Source organism: Labrus bergylta, chromosome 24, assembly GCF_963930695.1.
Source record: "Labrus bergylta chromosome 24, fLabBer1.1, whole genome shotgun sequence".
Classification (NCBI taxonomy): Eukaryota; Metazoa; Chordata; class Actinopteri; order Labriformes; family Labridae; genus Labrus; species Labrus bergylta.
Genome location: NC_089218.1, coordinates 7778421 through 7793361, shown reverse-complemented (window position 1 = coordinate 7793361; position 14941 = coordinate 7778421). Strand labels below are relative to the sequence as shown.

The 14941-nt window shown below is 46.1% G+C and overlaps 1 protein-coding gene across 2 annotated transcripts in view; it reads left to right on the top strand.

Annotated features, from left to right (window-relative positions):
* Window positions 1–14941, top strand: part of pard3ba (par-3 family cell polarity regulator beta a) — a 155214-nt gene that overhangs the window by 106145 nt on the left and 34128 nt on the right. For both annotated transcript variants that reach the window (XM_065951802.1, XM_065951803.1), the window contains 2 exons: window positions 7333–7425; window positions 8076–8369. In XM_065951802.1, the coding sequence (XP_065807874.1) occupies window positions 7333–7425; window positions 8076–8369 (387 nt within the window). The remainder of the gene's footprint in view (window positions 1–7332; window positions 7426–8075; window positions 8370–14941) is intronic.

Genomic DNA, 14941 nt, shown 5'->3' with positions numbered 1-14941 from the left:
CGAAGAGCTTTCCCGTGCTTCACGTTCCCCTGAGGACAACCTGCTGTGCAGTCATACCTGTCAGTCTGCCTCCGTCTTTCCTCCTCCAGGTGTTTAATTAGAGCCATTTAAAAGGAAATTAACATGATTTGTCCACCTTTTTGTGCCCATTATTTGTTTCTTAATCATTTTTGTCTGCAAATTCTCTGAAAGAGCGGCTTAAATAATCAGCCTCATTTGAAAACTAAATATTGACAAAGTTACTCCCTGAAATCCCACACTGGTTCCCTCCTCCCTATAAAGGGACTTATATGTAGTGCACTCATTCAGCACGATAAAGAAACATTGAGGACACTACTCGGCTCACTCACCGACCGCCGGCAGTGACGTCATTGTGATTCAGAAATCCAAACAGACGTCCAGAAGTCACCGTAGAGACTGGATTGAAACATACTTTCATACCTTTTCCTTCCTTTGCCGTGGAAGCGAGTTAACAGAGCGTCAAGGATTAGAAATCAAAATAAGAACTAGCGGACGAATCCTCGGCTCGCCTCTCCCTCCCTGCATTATTAATGCGCTCTAAGTGGAGCCCTTTTTTCTATGATTAGCACTCGGTGAGATCTTCCTTTGCCTCGCACTTTTATCTCTCACGCTCCTCTCCCTCTCTTTCTTTTTTTTCTCGTCTAATATCAGCCATTAATGGAAGCTGATCCAGGCCCAGATTGCCTGTGTGTGTGTGCGGCGCAGGGGCACGTGGAGAGGAAGTGGGATAAATAGATTTAATTATGCCCTGTGGGGGGAAAAAGCTCGGGACCCTGCCGGCTGTTTTCATTATTGAACAGAGGCGGGGCTTCTGCTTGTGATTGGCTGGCAGCGCTGTCAATCAGAGAAGGGCCGTCTGTGGCCTGCTCTGACCTTGTCGCTGGGTGTGATTTACTTGTAGCCTGATCCTCGGTTCAACCAGGAAACAACAGCGATTTTAAGAGCGCTTGTCGTGGATGTTATCCCGTCTATCCCAAGCCTGGAATTCTTTCCGACTTGTCTCACTGTGAAGCAACGCCGCTTTCCAGATCAGGAGAAGGAGGCCCCTTCGCGTTACATCATAACCCTCCAAAGTGTTAATCTCCCCCTCTTTTTTTATTCCTCCCTCCCCCTCGCTCTATCCGTCTCCCTCCAAACTCCGCTGGGAAACTCTCACTCCTCTCCAAATACATACAGAGCAATCTAATTACTGCGATAACATTTCTGCTTGGCTGATTAGCTGTTCTCCCCGTGCCTCTCAACGCAGCACCACTGCTTCTATATATTCCTAAGCTCCTTATTCCTCCCCAGCTGAGACGCACTTTTCACGGCAGCTTTGGCTCACCAATCCATCTCTCCCCCTTTCTCTCTCTTTCTTCTTATTCTTAGTGTCTCTGAGGTAGATAGGCTATTTAGCCAGCTCTCACTTTTTCAGGCTTACTTATTAAACTCCTGTATTCTTGCTTACTTTTTCTTTTTGTCACCGTCTTTCATTTACCTGCTCGGCTTCTCTTTAACTCTCTGTCTCGTTGTTCTCCAAGCAAAAAGGATATTTGGGCCGTCTTTTTCTCGCTCTTTCCTTTTTAGCATATCAAACCTGTTGCAAGTAGTTTTCTTTAGGAGCATCAGCGACTGTGACTGCGTACAAAGATGCTTCCAGGTTGTCAATTTCTGCGTCAGTCTCGAGGATATCTGAGGACCTTCATCAGATTCAGTTCTGTAGCGTGGCGGCTGGTGCATCGTTCTCTAGGGACTCTGGGACATCCCAGTCTAAGAGATGGACTGGGATGTATCTTTAAGCTCTTTAGCTTGATGCTAACACATATTGGAAAATGCCATTAACTGGCTAACAGAATTAGCCTTGCGGTCATTTTAAGTGAGGAAACGATCTATTTTACTTAACATACTAAACAAACACCACCACATGCACTCGCAAATGTTTCCTAAACTCTGTGGAGATAAACTTCAAAGCTGCTGACTCATGCTAGCCTGGTCAGCTGCTCTGATCCAGTGACACTGCATGTCTTCAGTTCATGGCACGTATTCCTCCGCTGCCGCTTTTTGGGTGGTGGTGTGTAACGTGTCTCTCGGTGCATTATTTCCTGGACTTAAACTTTACATTTCCATTATTCTTTTTATTTTTTTTTACATATATATTTGAGTCGTCCGTCTTTTTTGAAGCAGTCTATGGAATTTAGTTTGCACAGAAACGTTTCGTTGTTTAGTTTGCATTTCTTGCTTCATTCCAATGTTTTACTGTCGTCCATGCAGACTTGTGTGTGTGTGTGTGTGTGTGTGTGTGTGTGTGTGTGTGTGTGTGTGTGTGTGTGTGTGTGTGTGTGTGTGTGTGTGTGTGTGTGTGTGTGTGTGTGTGTGTGTGTGTGTGTGTGTGTGTGTGTGTGTGTGTGTGTGTGTGTGTGTGTGTGTGTGTGTGTTTGTGGATGCCTCACCACCAAACTCCGCATGGCAAGGTGTTCACAAGTTTCATCACCTCTGCGAGAGTGTGAGCTCACACACACGATGCGCGCATACACACACGTCAATTAAATCCCCGTCCTGAAAACGCAACTTCCTCTAAACACACACACACACACACACACACACACAATAACACACACAGCTTTGGGTCCACAGTGCCAGACAGCATTCTCACATCCCTCGTTATGCTCGGCGATAACCACCCACCCACCGACTCCCTGCTGCAGCAGATAGGAGAGCTTATTAAAAGTACACTCTGCTCGCAGCGCACACCGTCAGAGATGTTGTCACAGAAAACAAAGCAGCCCTAATGCTGAGAAGATGAATCCTTTAAGATTCAGTGAGAGCAGACTGCAGAAATCCGATGCACTTCAAGAAAATTACCTGTAACGGTTCAGTTTGGCCCCTTTCGGCTCACTTCCTCCTTCCATGCAGGGCTAATTGCACAGGTCAGCTCTATGACATCACCGCCCTGGCTAGCTGTGATCTTCATGTTACATATAGAAGCCTCATTAGCGCGCGGCTAACCGAGCGCTCGACGTCATCACGCCCCGTCTTTCCGGTAACGAGAGTGACAGCAGCTGTTGTAATTACAGTCACTCCATTCTCTCACCAGCTGCCTCCCATAGCGACTGGCTGACTGCGTTTGTCCAAATCCGGTTGTTGATTCTGTTAAGTGAAGTAGTCATCGCCCATCATGGCTGACATTTTTTTTTCTTTTTCTGATGATTTCTCTGATGGAGATGGAAAGATGAGGGAAGACGTAGAGGAGAAGAGAGTGGCTCTTAAAGTCATAAGTTAGTTTGAAAATAGTTTTATTCACAGATTTCTTTAAGGATCAAAGAGAGAGGGTTTCCTGTCCCTGTTTCAGCTGGCTCCAGGCCCTTAAGGAAAAGAGTGGAGTCACTCAAATAGGAAAGGCAATTGTGAGCACAGGTTACGTCCCATTCCGTGAAAACAAATAGTCACCAAATTGAATATTGGAGCCATTTGTTTTTCACAAGCTCTCTGTCTTCAGAACATCGTGCACCTAAATGACATACGAGAGAAAAAAATCCGAGGGAAATGATCTTTGTTCAGATCCGTCTCCGTCTGACCAACACACTTCTGCAAGATCTGGTGACCAGTAAGCTGCCAGTGCTGGCCGAGGTCTATTCCCAACGTTAAAAAAGAGAAAACAGAATTAAATGCATGACCGCAAATGAAACCTGAACTCATTTGTTCCTGAGTCTCAGAAGAGTAAAGACTGCCAACGGCCGGCTGTACTTCAGAGAGCTCATTGAATCAGTGCCCGTCTCTGCCCCCGGGCGCTTTTTGCTGTGATATAAAGTGTGCAGTATGATGCGGCATATTTGTCCCTCTACTTAGATTACTTCATGCACAGTGAGAAGTGCACAGGCAGGAACTCTGTTTCCCAGGGTTCATTGCAAACAGAGCAGTCCCAAAGCGTGGTCTCCTCTCAGCGTCCCGGCCCTGCAGAGGTGACGCAAGGCGGGGGGCTAATGATGACAGCAACACACTAATAATGGTTCCCAGTAGCTCCTGTGACAGTGGGGAGTGAATTAAATGGGACACAGGCTGACTCACCCGCAGCCCCCCCTCCCCCCTCCTAATGAGAGTTTGATGGAGTGGTTGTGTAGGGCGATAATGCTAAGTTAATGAGATGTCCTATTCCATGAGTCTGTTTGCAGTTCCCTGCAGAGCTGCTGCGAGTGTGTGTGTCCTGCGTTGATGTATATTGCTGTCTGCTGAGTGTGTGTGTGTGTGTGTGTGTGTGTGTGTGTGTGTGTGTGTGTGTGTGGTTTCTTACCTGTGAGCAGTATATTGCTTTTTAGATTATAGAGCTGTTTTTTTTCCTGTGTGTGTGTTTGTTTGTGCATTTACTTACCTCCGCTTGCAGCTACAGTACATCTCTCATCATCCTGCTGCAGCCCGGCATTCGACAGGAAATTAACTGTCATATTTCAGAAAGAGTGACGGCGCGAAAAACCGTCCTAAGAAGCGACAGAATTAATAAACGACGGAGAAAGTAATAATAAAAAAAAAAAAAAAATGTGCCAGGAGAGAGAAAAGGGAAGCAGAGGCACGTCGTTAACAAACATCGGGGCTCACTGCGAAAGGGAGAAGACGGGAGTTTTTTGGTGATGAAAAAGGGATAAGATAATGGCAGAGCCTCCCTCATGGCAGGTACATGTCTCTAATTGGGACTCCCCCCCCCCTTTCTTTCTCCTTCCATCTCCTCTCAGACAATGCAGTGAGAAAAAGAGGCTTTCCTAATTAATGCAGATATAATGATGGGTCCAACTGTGGACCTCTGCCCCCTCTGAATGTTGATTAAGGAGATCTGTGTGTGTGTGTGTGTGTGTGTGTGTGTGTGTGAGTGTGTGTGTGTGTGTGTGTAGACGGGGCTAATCTTGCAGGCATGCTGAGCCAGATAAACCTGGGATTTTTGGATAATCATATATTTATGTGTGATATAATTATCCGTCTATTGATGCACACTGAGATTAATAGTGCTGATATTCCTTCTCCCTACAATCCGGAGCTCTACATTGAGCTAATTGGTATGCTGCTTTTGGCTTCGGCATAATGTGGGAGTACTTAGGAAATTAAAATAGTTCCATGAAAGAAGAAGAAGGGAAAAAAAAAAAACCATCTCTGCAGCAGTGCCCACACTTTCTGTGGCGACGGATCTCGAGGAAGTGAGGGTGGAGAAACGTTCCAGCAAAACAGGGCTTAGCAGCGGTGACATAACCTGGAGGAGAAACCAAAGATGAAACAAGGATGGAGCCGGTGACAGATTTAAACTTCCTCAAAATCGCTGTGAGAACAGGGTGAGACTGCACGGGATGCCAGTTTCCATCGACTTAACACGTCAGGATCCGTGTAGCCGAGATGCTTCTGTGGCAAAGAGGAGCTCCTTTATACCCACACAGGAGTTTTCAGACATGTTGGCTGATTAGACCTCTGCTTAAAGCAAATAGTAGTTTCTAAGGTTTCTAAGGACACATTATATGTCATCAATCGATATCTATTTTTCTTTCATTTCCATTTGTGCCCCCTTGCGACTCCGGGGAGTTTTTTAAAAAATGCACTAAAGGCTGCTATGCTCAAATCGTCCAATCAGAAGCTAATCTAATGCATTACATCGTGTTTGCTTTGCTTCTGGTAAGTAATTTAAGGTTCAGTGTCTTCCCTGAGGAAACTTTAACATATGAACTGCAGGATGCAGCTGAGTTCTATCTATGAGGGGCCCGCTTTACCTCTGAGACACAACGGCCTCGACAGCAAGTTGCTGCTTCATTTGCTTTGTTTGCATTAGGATCACATGAGCTGTTACGTTGCTGACTTTTGTATGTGCAACAATCTTAAATATATCCAAAGTATGCTGATGTGCATTTGTGTCTCTATCTGAAGGTGTTTGCAGGTTTGAGAATGAAGAGAAGAACATGTGAAGTGTGAGTTAGCGTCAACATGAGCGAGCATTTTGTATCTCCTGTGGCAGTGGCAGAAATTAGCAGCATTATTCTGAGCTGCAGGAAACATTTTGTGTGGGTGTTTGGTTGAGCGTCATTCAGGATGAGGAGGTTACTTCAGGTGCAACGGAAACCCACAGGAAAATGAGGCCACAATTAAGCGCAGTCTGTAAACAAGAGGAGGTTAAATCTGCCTGTGAAAGGTGACAGTGTGGGTGGACAATTATTCTGTAGGAGCTTTAAGTTAATTCATTTGAATACCGGATGTTTACGGCAGGCCAAACATTCAACACGGCAACATTACGGACTGTCAGCTGTATTAAACAGGAGCTCATCACCTCTGTGCGCCTCCTCCCTGCGAAAACAGGAGCATTGCAAGTCTGTGCCTCGCTGCTGGCAGTGTTAGCACTCACAGGTGTAACTGTAGTGAGCACATTAGCTCAAAAACAACACTAATTGGTTTGCAGGATGGCACGGGGCCAACGTGGCAACCCCGTCCAGCTCTCACCGCGGCTCTGATGCTCTCGGCCGGGCCAGCAGGGTTACCATTCAGGCCACGTAGCCGCCTGTAGCAGTAATGAGAAGTGCCTCGCCGTTAATGAGATAAACACAGACATTAGATTGGCTCAGCGGGGGCTCGGAGGAGAGGAAGAGAGGGTGGGACGGAGCGGAGGAGGGTGGCGGCAGGCGTGGTGAGATAGAAAAAAAAAAAAATGAAATATTTAGAAGACAAAAAGCTTTGTTAATTCCTCCAAAGTGTGAAAAGGAGCTTCATTGAAACCCACACAGAGGTGACAAGTGTGTTTTCCTGCAAAACCGGAGGAGAGCAGCCGCAGAATGATAATGATGATGATGGTTTTAATGGAAAAGTTGATATGAAAATCATAACACACTGAGGAGCAACAGCCATTTTATTGGACGAAATGTTCAAATATTCATGCTCCATATGCTCGCTGGCACTTTTTCATGTGCACACACACACACACACACACACACACACGGTCACACTCAAACTGTGCCTGCTGTGACTTTATAACTACATCTCTCATTAAGCAGTCTGTTTTCCTTGTAATAAACACACACGCATCGTTTTGTGCTGCAGTGTGTGCATGTGCATGTTAATGTTTTGAAAGTTGAGGCTAGCTGGTGTGTTGGTATTTGCATGTTGTGTGAGTGTAAAAGCCCCTTTTGTCAACTCATACGAGCAATATGACGCTCACAGTGAAGTACATTTTGCAGCCTGCAGCGTGATCTACTTCAGATTTAAAGATTGCAAAGATGACTAGGACACTTTCTGTCGTCCTGGGATTTGTTTTGCGTTTTGAAAAACTCACACATTTGTGTATCCTCTTTTTTTTTTTGTCTTTTTGGCGTCCAGGTTTGGAAAGAAGAAAGACGCCAAAGCCGCTAAAGGTAAACTGGAGGCCCTGAGTGAGGAGGAGCTGGACAGGATCCCTGACACCAGGGGCAGGTAATAATTCAACCTCCTCAGTCTCTGTGTCAACAAACTTTATACTGCTTTGTGCTCAGAAAGATAGTCCAAGCCCTCACGACGATGTTTTTACTCTCAAATAGCAAACCTGTTTATTTTGGAGAAAAATAGGCCTCGAATGCAACAAGACATGTTAATAGCTAATTGAATAGCTGTGTCTTCTGAATCAGTGATAGACACATTAGGACTTATTAGACCTATTCAGTAAGTACGTAGCATTGTTTCAGAAGTCTCCTTTCTACTTGTACACTCCTTTAGTGGCTCTAAAATGTGTGAGTATGTTTTCATGTGAGTCATAAATGAAGTTTAGTTTATAAGTGGGGACTTAGCTCGAGTTTTTTTGGATGTGTTTCTTCCAGTTCGGGAAATCAAACGAGAGCGATTCGCAGCACAATAAAGTGCGAAAGGAGCCGAGATTTCACACAATCATGCTTCGAGTTCTTGTCAGTGTTGTAAGAACGCTTTGATTGACACCTCACTCGACAAGCTGTGAATTATTCTGACGCAGCGACGCGCGACCACCAGGTTCACGCTAAAACAACTGCTCATTTGAATGTGTAGCCCAGCTGTCTGTCAAAACCGCCTCGCTCAAGATATAGAGACTTCAAGTTACCCCTCATGTCTCACAGCTACGATCCACGTTACGCCGAGATCCTCTCCAACCACCTCGCCCCCACCGACGCCACCTCCTTCCCCGACGTGGAAGACGACGACAGCGACCCCAACTACGCCCGCATCAGCAACTTCCGCCCGCCGCCGTCGCCTCAGTCGTTTATCAGCCGCACGCCCTCTCCTGCGGCGCTGACCGGAGGTTCCAACCAGCTCCGGGCGTCATCGGAGGATCTGGACGGGCTCTACGCCAAGATCAACAAGACCAGACCTCCGCCTGCTCAACAGAACCAGCTGCAAACACCGGCGGACAGGTGAGACAGCAGAGGGGAGCGCTTTTGTGTGTGCAGCTTTTTGTGTCTTGTTGTTCCTGCAGAAGTACACAAAGTCGTGTGTGTAGATGTGCACACACACACACACACACACACACACACACACACACACACACACACACACACACAAGGTCACAGACCTCTGCGTGAGGGAGCATTTGCACATATCTACATTCATGGTCTGCCAAGCCGGACAATGCATAAAACATGAATGCATGCTTACACTGGAGTAACACTCACGCACACGCTTGTACAGTAACGCTATGCATAATTTATTCGAGTCGTCTGTTATTTTTGCATCTTTTTGACCTCTGTAAATCTTAAAAATCACTAAAAACGTGATCATTATTTCCCCGTTAGATTACATTTTTAAACGAGACTCATTGCAAAAGCAAAAATCTTTGGAGCCAGTTTCAGAGCCGAGGTTAAAACATGGAGAAATATGAGGTGCTTTTTTAAGGCCTCAGTTCAGACGTCTACCGCTACCTCTCTCCTTGTATTTCCATCCAGTGAACGCACACATACAAGCGTGTATGCAGCAGCTCAACACAATCTGAATGCACAAGGTTGCCTCTGCTCAGCGCTCTCTTTCTATTTAAAGTTTGTATTACAATCCTAAAACCCCTCCTCAGACCGCCAGCTGGATCCTCGTCTGCTCTCACTCTGCATGATAATACCATCCAGGCAGATTCAATAACAAGTCGCCGGCCTCTCTCACACACATATATATAAGCTCAAAGTCAATATGAGTGGATGCTGTAGCATGAATAATACATATGAATGCATAGAAAGTGAAGTTTAAAAGGGCTTGGCCTGAAATCTTAAAAAAAAAAACCCTTGACTCAATTCGTCGTTCACTGACAGACACCCGCTGTAGTTTTTTTTTTTCTGCTAATGCTCCACCAGACCCGTGCTGCCTCACATGCTCAGTGGGACAGTCTGGTGACTTCTTTGGTTGGTCAGGTGCATCATGTTTGACATTTAAAACCCCGCCTTCTCTGTATGTATGATGTCATCGTTTTCATGCATCGTCTGGTTGAAGCCGTAAAAGCTAAGAGTTAGCATGGTCCAATTTTAACTTGTTGATGTAGCACTCTTGGTTTTCATGAAGGGACTCCGATGTGAAAGTGCATCACGCATGCTTCCTATCTAAGAGTAATCGCAAAGGGAAGTCGGGGTCATATCGAAGTCTTTTTTAGAGATAAATTCTCACCCTAAATCAATGCACGATGTCACAGCCTTCCCCTTTCTTTAAGTTTCTTACATTGAATACCCGAACAGACTTCAAGCGAGGTCCAAAGAAGGAGTTGTGTCGGGCTCAACTTTCAAACATCTTCGGTTAGATAGAAGGATTACTGTTCGCAGACTCTCCCTGCTTATCAGTGTTGTCCTTCCTCCGTATTATTTATGATAACCGGAGGAAGTTTTCAAAACCTCCGAGTTTAATTTGCAGCCAGTTTTGTATGCGAGAAAGAAAAGGGACAAATCTAGAGAGGATTCTTATGCAAATGCGTCGTTCTCTGTGTGAAATAACACGGGGCCACATTAAAACTTCTCTCAACTAAACCGCCCGACAGAAATGACTATTGACTTGCAAATCAAAAAACTAAGCCCCAGACACCCGCTCTCATCCAGGAAGAGAGAGCGGGTACCGAGAGGGAGACGGAGAGACATGGACATGGGGAGGAAGAAAAAAGAAGGAGACAGATGGGAACGGAAAAGCAGTGACAGACGGAGGGGGGGGGGGGAAGAAAAAGAAAGATGGAAGTAGAGAGAGCGAGAGAGAGAGAGAAAATGTGCGAGATAGGCCGAGTGAATTGGAGAGGGAAGAAGTGACAGAGGAGAAGATGCAGACAAAGGAGGAGGAGGGATAATTAGCCACAGTCTAGCAGGCTGACAGATCTGTTAGACCACTTTAGCTCTCATCCACTAGTGGTGGGTACTTCATTACCAGCCTGTGTTCTCCCTCCTCTCTCTCTCTCTCTCTCTCTCTCTCTCTCTATTCCTCCATCTCTCTTACACTCTTAAAGTGTCACTTGTCTATTCTGCCTCTTCTTCTTCTCTCTGTGTAATGTATATTAGATGGTCTTAAGCATTAGCATGGTGGATAAAGGGCCTTTCTGCTGCTTGTTTCTCTGACTATGACAGACGTGTGTAACAGTCTTGTGATTTAAGCGCTCATTCTGCACATGCTGTGAAAGAGAAACGGAAAATATGAATTCATAAATGTATCTCAGTGTCATCAAATGTGATCCAAAAGACCAAATCCCTCTGATATATACTGGTTGTCTCGTTTATTCCATAGCGTGCAATCAGACTCTCTCTCTCTCTTTCTCTCTGTGTGATAATGATCGTCATAGTGACAGATATACGACTCGAGAGAGAGAGAGAGAGATCCCAAGCTGCCGTTTATGACCAAAGTCTGCAAACCCATTGCTGTGACGATCACAAACCTCGCTGCCGCTTTTTCACTTCTGCTCGTGGCTCTGCTCTCACCGCGAGAGTGTGTGCGCGGCCCCCGATCAGCGGCTCCCTGTCCTCACTGACAGCTGATCAGGTCGCAATCATGCCTCAGTGTACACTGCGCAGACTGATTACACACACCTGTGCTGGAATCTTAAAATTAGTGTCGAAGTCGCCTGAAATCGTGCCAGCTTGCTTATGGCCTTAGCGAGGATGCACAGGTGAACCCTTCACCCACGACCTAAAAATAAAGCGTGAAAACAGTCAGAGCATGCAAGCCATGTATAAAAAGAATGAAACGTTGTCGAGGAAATCTGTCGACAGATGTCATAAGACGCTGCTGTAGGCTGTAACTCCACACTGTGAACACTGTGCAGCTTTGACAGAGTTCATGTTTAATTGAAGGGGTTTTAAAATAGACAATGGAAGCACAGACGTCTTAGTTGGTTACACCTCTGTGTCCTCTCTCTCCACGAGTCTCCACCCTGCATCCTTCACATTCATCTCAGGCAGGAGAGAAGTTTAGAAATATGAAGACAGGAAAATGAGAAAGTACAGAGCGACTCCCTGACACGTCTTTGACCTCCAGTGCTTTCTGAGTCATGCGGGCACAGTTTACCTACATGGTACTGCGGTCGGGCCATCTTTCCACGACCCCAGATGTCTGCCACTGTCCACACACACACACACACACACACAGCCGCCCACATGTGCGACGTCTGCGAAGGGAACCCGCCGTAACCTAGCAACGTCAACAGCTGCGTGTGGTCCGCCGCTGAAACCTCGCAGGTGTAAACTTTTCTCGCTGTGTGTATTTTTAAAACGCATAAATATAAATTAGCAGATTCCAGAGATCCCACGAAGCAAACATGACGATGGCTGCAGCGTGCAAATGATTATTGTTTCCAAGGGAACGACGCGTCTGTTTCTTTCATCTTTTACATTGCCGCTGTTGTAATCATAGTGAGGGAGAAACGGGCTCATTATGCCGCACACACAGGATCAGGTATGTGCCTGTAAACCCCTTCATGCTAATGTAGCTCTTTCCGTTTTATTTGTGAAGGATAATGTGCATACTTCACCGTGTGTTTGCATAGTTTTGCTAACAGAGACATGAGTTCCCCCCCTCCCCTCCCCTCCCCTCCCTTCTCTTCCTGTCAAGGCCCTCACCGCTGGACTCCCGGCTCTGTCTCCCTAATTTACCGTCGGACATTTTCATTACGCCTTCAATGGCAGGTGTGTGCCGTGATGGGCGTCACATTTGATTAGAGCGATGCCAGAGGCTGACCTGTGGAGAAAAAAGGTTAGCTATGCTTGTCAAATTTTATTAGCCAGAAGGCGCTCTTTGTTGCCGGAGCAAAGAAACAAGGAGACGAGATGAAAGAGGAAGGAGAGGGGAGGGAAGGCCAAGACGGAGAGAAGTAAAGACTCCAGGAAGAATTGTGCGAAAAGAAAAAAGGAAGATTAAGACGAGTGAATGGCACCTCAGTGAGCATGCTCGCACGCCTCCTGAGCTTACCTGTAACCAAATCCTTCCCTTAAATCCCTCCACGCTGCCTTAACTTACTGTTAGAAAAGAAACTACAAGGTCTTTAAGGTGTCTTGGTGCGATCCAGAAGGGCCCGTTTTGCCCCCCCCATGGAGGGAAAAAGAGTCCGACTTCCCTTTTACCCCCGCGTCCAGAGATGCCCCGCTTTCTCGAGTTTGGAAAATGCATCCACTTGTTTCGGCGTTGTGGGTGTAGTTGTCAAGCAGCACCTGCCTGAGGAGGAGCTCAAAGAGGGGAAAAAAAGGAGATGTTGTTTCCCTGGAAAACAACACATCATTAGCGCAGCCTGCATATTAACTCGTTTTGTCTTCTCTGCCTTTCAAGCGTCTCTTATCGCCGCTCCGTCGACACAATTAAAGTTTTCCTTTTGCATTCAGGCGGCTTCCAGTTTCTTCTCTCACCTCAGGAAGAGTGGAAGCCGACTGCTTTTGGAAGCTTTTATTGTGAATTAATCAACTCTTATTTTGACATAATGAGTAATGAGCCCGGTTTATTAAAGGGAGGATTGCACTATGAAGCGCGAGGCAGTTGTTTTTCTGTCTTTGTGGCTTTTTGAAGAATCGATACTCAGCCGTCATCTTCAACTTCAACTTCAAATAAACTTTATTTACCCGTTAGAAACTTCAGTTGTGTAATAGAGCATCAACTGAAGGACGGTTTGGGATCACTGGAGAGTTGGGGGAGGCATTGAAAACCTTTTTGTTTCAGTTTCCAGCTCCTCTGGGTTTCTCTTCGACTTTATTTCCAATACTAGAGGAAAACCAAAGACTGACCAGGCGCTTTGATGTCTACTTACCTCCAGCATGCAGGCAGCACAGACAGAAAACTGCCCCGTGTGTTGTGTTCAAATCAGCTGGCCGCAGCAAGAAGAAGTCGCCAAACTAGCCGGCGGCGGCGCACACTTCTTAATTAGCCTGTCCCCACACAGGCGAGCACCGCAGGATAGATGCTGCCCTCGCACTCTCTCCCCGCTCGCTTCCCCACCGCAGACGCTTTTTTGTTCTCGCTCCAGATCCCTCGCTCCTTCTTCTTTTCACTCTTTTTTTTTTTTTTTCCCCCAAGTTTGCAAACTCTCCGTCTTCATGTCGCTGTTTGGCTCGTGCTCTCATTCTGTCGTCTGATGCGTCTTTCATTTCCTGCTCCCGTTGTCTCATCTTCTTCCCCCTTCTTCCTGCAGACTTCATCCTCCTCCACTTTTTTCCCCCTCCTCTCCCAGAGCGCGCTCAGATCAACATGCATATTCAGACACCCTGAAATATGGATGGATTATGATACTTGAAGGAAAAACACGTCTGACTTAAGAGGTGTCAATTTCTGCTCTTTAGTTCATATGGCAGACGAAAACTTTATTGATTTATTGATCAGTTTTAGTCTATTTACAGCTTACATTCCCAGGACTGATGGCCTTATGAACCGACAAGCAGTCAGTGCATCTCATAGAAGAGCAGCATGTGTCTGCTAACCAGGATACAGACTTACTCTTAAACTGAAGCAGGTCCTGAATGACGGCTGAATATTTCCTGCCCTTAATGCAAAAGAGGAAAAAAAAAAGAAGAGAATCAGGCTAATTATTTTCTTTTACTAGACGTAACATATTATTTAAAAAAACGGCCGCCTGCTCCCATCTGTTTATCACAATCATACATCACAAACGCTTAACGCTGTTGTGTTTAAGCAGCTAGCCTCAGGCCTGCAGACGGGATATGAGCAGCAGTTATTAGCTGCTGATGACAACAGGGGAGCCTACCTGTCTCCCTCTGAACACACACACACACACACACACACACACACACAGATAGGACAAGACAGGCGAGTGTGTGTGTGTACACGGACACATCAACACACTCATGTCTCCCTCTTCTGTCACTGTTTGGAAAGCAGCCTGCTGAATTGTCAACCTGTCAAAGTGCTACTCAACAAACCTCAACACCCCCCCCCCCCCTTTTTAAACCCCCCGCCCCCCCCCTCTAATGTTTTATCCCGAATCAGCCTCACTCTTCAGCCATTAATATGATAATATTTGGCGTCGTCAGTGATGGAGGCCGCGGCATAATGAGATAATTACAGTGTTGTTTCATTTGGAGAGCGACACGCACGCTCAATCAAAATGGCAGCCCTAATTACGAGCCCTGGGATTGGCTAATGGCGTGAAAAAAAAAAAAAAGAAAAGGAGTCTGGACTTGGCTCTGTGCAGTGGATCTCTGAGGATCTGTTTGTTTGCATGTGGAGAGAGGCTGGTGGGCGGCAGAGGGTGAGTAAGAGTAGTAAAAGTGAATAAATGGAGGTGTGCAGGGTGCAGAGGTTAGTATTGATCAGCAGTGCATTAATACCAACCTGAAGAAGCAACAATTAGCACAGGACTGATCAGAATGCAGACTTAGATGTCCAGCTTGATTTCACTTGTTTCATTTTGTCGGGGGAAGTCCTCATCGACAGGTGGCTATAAACCTTTTTGAGTCGTGGACGTAGCGAGCTAGATGATGCCTGGTTGTTTGTTCATCGCTGTTTTGATCCTTTTGAATTTGGGATAATGGCCTCCGAC